The sequence below is a fragment of the Erigeron canadensis genome, chromosome 3, assembly GCF_010389155.1.
Source record: "Erigeron canadensis isolate Cc75 chromosome 3, C_canadensis_v1, whole genome shotgun sequence".
NCBI lineage: Eukaryota > Viridiplantae > Streptophyta > Magnoliopsida > Asterales > Asteraceae > Erigeron > Erigeron canadensis.
Genome location: NC_057763.1, coordinates 26,523,773 through 26,529,772, shown reverse-complemented (window position 1 = coordinate 26,529,772; position 6,000 = coordinate 26,523,773). Strand labels below are relative to the sequence as shown.

Sequence of the window (6,000 nt, the reverse complement as noted above, 5' to 3'; positions counted from 1 at the left end):
TTCGTGGGTCGGTTCTTGGAACCAGTTTCTGAAACCGTTCTAGAAAAAACGATTTGGAACTGATTTTCATTAGTACAATTATAAGTAGTTGGTTTTGGTCTTTTAGGACCATTTCTAGCCCTTTTTTCATCATTTAATCACCATTTTGTCAATCCTACAAACTTGTATATATATCTAAGTTGAGTTTGATTAGTTTTAAGACCCAAATACTTAATAATCACTAATCTATCCAAATTCTCACAAAATGAAGACTAATTCCGCTTCCCAAACACAATCCATCGATGTTGGTTTTGTAAGTACGCAACCCTTGGTGCCAATAATAACTAAAATAAACCTCAAAGTATTTCAACATAAGGATGTAGTTGTTAAGTTGTGTAAATATTGTCACCATCTTTTGGTTAAAGTATTAAACATAATGTTGTCAAAAAATACAAAACAACATTGTCCAACGTTAAAACCACAAATGTAAGGTCTTTAATCTTGGGAAAATTCACCAGAGTTCGTTTATCATTTCTTACATTTGTAGGAGGGGATTCTTAGGAGGGGTTTCGAGAGTCTTGGGTTTCATCCTAAATTTGCAGTGGTTCAAGCTATGCATACTGCCCAATTGGATGTCACTGTGATGTCTCGGATGTAAACTGCTAACTATTAAGTACTAACTGCTGTTAAAAAAACCCACAAACGGAACAAAGTCAAACAACAATGGCAAATGATGGGACATTTTTTACATAGTTGGCAGTGCGTTCGTGAGCAATTTTATCAACTTGTCATTCAAGAAGCTTTGTCATTTAACCACTTCGACAACCTGAACTTGATTAGGGTGATTCAAAACACTCTCCAACCTCGGTACCCTACTCTAACTCGTTATACTCTTAAACGTAAATGTATGAAAATGTGGAAAACTGCTAAAAAACAACTTGTAATGGAATTTGAAAACACAAATACTAATACTTGGCAAATGATGAAGTGCACGATTGCTTTTGAAAACTTTGAGAAATCTCACACGGGTGAAAATCTAATTTATAGTTTACAAGATGTGTTGACATTCTTTAAAATTGAACAAATTGTTTTTTCAACATCATTTGATAATGCAAGTAGTAATACTAATGCTATTAAAAAACTAAAAAAAAAATATATTGCCCGTTTTGTGATGGTATTTTGTATCGTGGTTGATGTGTTGCACATATTCTAAACTTGGTTATGCAAAGCGGTTTAGATGTTGATGACTGAGGGTGTTAGAAAAGATTTAAAGAATTTTAAGGGATGTATTTTTGAGGAGTGATACAAGATAAAAAAAAAAAATCAAACTGTGCAACATTACAAATTCATTTTATAACCCCTAAATGGGTTTGTCTTAGCAGATGAAACTCGACTTTTAAAATGTTTGATTGCACTTTACGTCAAAAATCTATTATAAAACAATTTCATAATGGAGAATCGTTGTGCATCGAATAAGTTTGACAATTGTGATATTATTAAACACATAGTCAATTTGCTACAAGTGTTTAAAGATGCTACAATTTTGGTTTAAGATATTCACTATTCCACTAATCATTTGGTACTAATCAAATTTGGGTTTATTTGTGAAAAGTTCTGGGAATATGAAGTTGTTTATGGGGGGTTTCTTTGAAAGTATGGTAAGTACCATGAAAGAAAATTTAAAAATATACTTTAAAAAACTATCCCCCATTTTTACTTGTGACGCTACATTTGAATTCCACTAATAGACTTTTTTTCTTTCTTTCAAAAACTGAACCCGATCGAATTGAACCTGACCCAGTCCGGAAACCCAATTATTGAAACTGGTTTCAAATTGTCGGATTTTCCAAAATCAGAATCGGCTTTAGCCACCACACAAGTTTGACCGGGTTTGATTTCAGTTTTTCCAACCCGTTTTTTCAAAAACTGATATTTTCTCGCATATCTACCAATAGTCCAATACCAATGGGGGATGGCATAGATTTTTTCGAAAGGCCCAAACAATAGTAGTCCAGCCCAACTTAAACCCTAAATTACCAACATCTTATTCCAATCTGATCGGACGGTCAATAATCATCTGCATACTAAACTAATACTATCATCACCATCCGATACAACTTAACCCTAATCCTCACCTATCTATATATATCTATATTCTCATTTCCTCCAACCCCTCACTTTTTGTTATACATCTCCTTCAATTCATTCAGTTTTACGGTATGTTTTTCTCAATTTTATTCTAGTAACTCTGGTACCTTCCCCATTGATTATTACTCTATTATTATTCAGTATATATATATATATGCAGATATCATGTTAAATGGCATTATTTTATATCCGTATTTAAATTAGATATATATGATTATATATAAATATATTTAGAATCTGTGTATGTAATATGTTTGATTTAGCTGCAGATGTCTCTGAACTTTGCAGATCCATTTTATTTAAGTTTTAGATTTATTATTTTTTTTTTAAATGTTTTTTTGAAATATTGCTGTATATGTACTGCTTATATAAAAATTTAGTTATTTTAAATAGGTTATATAAATTATTATTCTGATTGTTGATGCTATTTTTTGTCTGTGATATGTAGAACTTATTTGAATGGTGTATGCTAACAAATAAGAGTTAAAACTTAATTTTATTATCATGTATATATATGTCTATATATCTATATATATTATGCTTACATATATATATATATTGTGATTTGGTATATATATAAATTCTAAATTGAGTTTGATAAAGAGATTTTTGATCTTGTTTGCATGTTGGTTATGCCAATATATATGTTAATGGTGAATTAAAATGTCTCCTAAATTGATACAACTTAAATCAAGGCTGGAGTCTCAAAAGGGCTTGTTTGCCAAATCCTGATTTTTTCGGATTTCGGTAAAAAACACTAATGAGCTTGAGAATTGACATAACTTTATATTTATGTCATAGGCCTTTGGTATATTGGAGCATACTATTTTCATCATAACATATACTTGGTTTAAACCTTCTGCATCTATTTTTTGTATTGTAAATGTTTTAAAAATATATATGGGTTATCAAAAACTGTGTTCCATTTTATATTTTAGTTTTTGGCTTACTCTGTTAGTTTTTTTGGTGAAAATGTGTCTTTTTTTGAACTTTGTCTTATTGTGTATGGACATGTAAATATTGTTCATTTGCATTTATGCAACTTTTGTAAAAGCTATAGGTTTGATGTCTCAGGATTGATGAAATATATTTGCTATATGGGGATATGAGTTTAATGAGCTTGAGAATTGACTTAATTTCATATTTATGTCATTTGGTATATATGTCGATTTTTCTGAGTTTTGTCTTATTGTCTATGGACGTGTAATCTTGTTCATTTGCCGGTTATGCAGCTTTTGTAAAAGCTAGTATTGATGTGTTAAGATTGATGTGTTTTATTTGCCATATGTGTATATGAAATTAATGAGTTTTGCAGGTTTATAGCAAACCAAGTATCATGTCTCATCGTAAGTTTGAGCATCCAAGACATGGATCTCTGGGGTTTCTTCCTCGGAAAAGAGCTGCTCGTCACAGGGGAAAAGGTTTAGATATTCAGTTACTTTTTTAGTGATATTAGGACTGAACTTTTGTATGATCTTGTTTTGGTCAAAATATTCACTCTGTTTGTTACTTTGTTATAACTGATTTAAAAGCCTTCTTTAGTCATTTTTACATAGTTTACTGTGGATTTCAGTTGGGTTATTGTGATTGTATTGTTGGTCACACCTTTTGAAACATTTGTTATAGTTTATATGGAATCAAATGGGATTTTTAAATGTCGCTTCTGTATTTTGTTAAACGTTTTATGTTTAAATTAAGTTATTTCGAAATCCACATTTTTTAAAAGCAGGGTTACATTTATGTTGCCTTTTTAAAAATTCATATTTTAATCAATCATATCTGTTAGTGATGTTTCAATGGATTACATTTGGTTTTCTGTAAATTGTAACTATTTTCAACATTGAACTCTCTTTAGTTTCTGTTGGTATTCTTGGTTAAATATCTTGTTTTTACTCTCTCCTTACGCTTTACTTATTATGATTATGCAGTGAAGGCCTTCCCCAAAGATAATCCCACCAAACCATGTAGTCTAACTGCTTTCTTGGGGTACAAAGCTGGGATGACGCACATTGTTAGAGAAGTCGAAAAGCCTGGGTCAAGTGAGTATTATCCACTTTATTTCTATTATTAATCAGTGATATTTTTTCTTTGTAATTAGAAAAGAGATAAGCCAATAGATCATCTTTATATATTTAAATAACACTTTATATAGATCATCTTTATGTTCCTATATTTTAAGACTCTATTTTTCTTCTCAGAACTCCACAAGAAGGAAACATGCGAAGCAGTGACAATCATCGAGACACCCCCAATGGTAGCTGTTGGGTTGGTCGGTTATGTCAAGACTCCACGTGGCCTCCGCAGTCTGGGTACTGTCTGGGCACAACATCTTAGTGAGGATGTTAAAAGGAGATTCTACAAGAATTGGTGCAAGTCAAAGAAGTGTGCCTTCAAGAAGTACTCAGCAAAGTATGAAACCGAAGCTGGAAAGAAGGATATCCAGTCACAGCTTGAGAAAATGAAAAAGTACTGCAATGTTATTCGTGTGTTGGCCCACACACAGATCCGAAAAATGAAAGGTCTGAAGCAAAAAAAGGCTCACCTGATGGAGATTCAAGTGAATGGTGGTGATGTGGCACAAAAAGTTGATTTTGGCTACGGTTTCTTTGAGAAGCAGATCCCTATTGATGCTGTTTTCCAGAAAGATGAAATGATTGACATCATTGGTGTTACTAAAGGCAAGGGTTATGAAGGTGTTGTCACCCGATGGGGTGTCACCCGTCTGCCTCGCAAGACTCATCGTGGGCTTCGTAAGGTTGCTTGTATTGGAGCATGGCATCCAGCCAGAGTTTCCTATACTGTTGCAAGAGCTGGTCAGAATGGATACCATCACAGGACTGAAATGAATAAGAAGATTTATAAACTCGGCAAGGCTGGTCAGGAATCTCATTCCGCTCTTACTGAATTTGACAGGTATAAACCAACTTTCATTTAATTGAAACTGTAATATTTTGTGTTATACCCGTATATCATAAGGCCCTAATAATTGATGCTTTAATGTTTAAGGACTGAGAAAGATATAACTCCAATGGGAGGTTTCCCTCATTATGGGGTGGTGAAAGATGATTTTCTGATGATTAAGGGCTGCTGTGTGGGACCAAAGAAACGTGTGGTGACCTTGAGACAGTCGTTGCTGAACCAGACATCAAGACTTGCTTTGGAGGATATTAAACTGAAGTTCATTGATACCTCATCCAAGTTTGGTCATGGTCGTTTCCAGACTGCCGATGAGAAGGCCAAGTTCTACGGACGAGTTAAAGCTTGAGTATTCAAACGAGTTACTGTTTTTTGCTTTTCTTTACAAAACTTTTTATTTTCAAGCACCTTATCATGCCATACATTTTGTTGATTTGAGAAATTTTTCTTTGAGATTTAGTTCTTGCTCTTTTTTTAAAAAAATATTTTTATTCTGGTTCTATTGTTGAAATTGCCAGTTTTTTTAATACTGGTATTTAAATCGTGTTCATTTGCATTGTTATACACTGGGTAATTAGCTAACCTACAGCAGTAAAGCATAGTCATATAACATAGAATTAGACTTAAATAAGCGTGCATTGATGAAATATAACATACTTGACATGCCTATAGGTTTTACAATACTTGTGTTGTGAATGGGCGGGGACCTGTATCACTGTATGCAAAGCCAGCCTGTAGGTACTTAGCCATTTGAAGTCTAAAACCAATTTGAAGAAAGCAACTATTAGATCCAGTATTAGTCTTAAGTACATAACATATTAAATGGTTGAAGGAGATTGGCACGATGATTAATTGATTATTAGTGGTTTTAGGGAAAGAAATTTTGTGATTTATCATTTTTCTATCTGATTTGGATCCCTGAACTTAGAATGGATATGGCTGTGTTATTACTCACAT

General features: G+C 32.9%; 1 protein-coding gene across 1 annotated transcript; it reads left to right on the top strand.

The window, feature by feature from the left end:
• Nucleotides 1–3,402: 3,402 nt before the first annotated feature.
• LOC122592832 (60S ribosomal protein L3-like) lies at nucleotides 3,403–5,502 on the top strand. Its single transcript, XM_043765150.1, has 4 exons — nucleotides 3,403–3,548; nucleotides 4,056–4,166; nucleotides 4,326–5,040; nucleotides 5,134–5,502. The coding sequence occupies exons 1-4, from the start codon at nucleotides 3,464–3,466 to the stop codon at nucleotides 5,390–5,392; spliced, it is 1,170 nt and encodes a 389-aa protein (XP_043621085.1). The 5' UTR covers nucleotides 3,403–3,463; the 3' UTR covers nucleotides 5,393–5,502.
• Nucleotides 5,503–6,000: the final 498 nt, after the last annotated feature.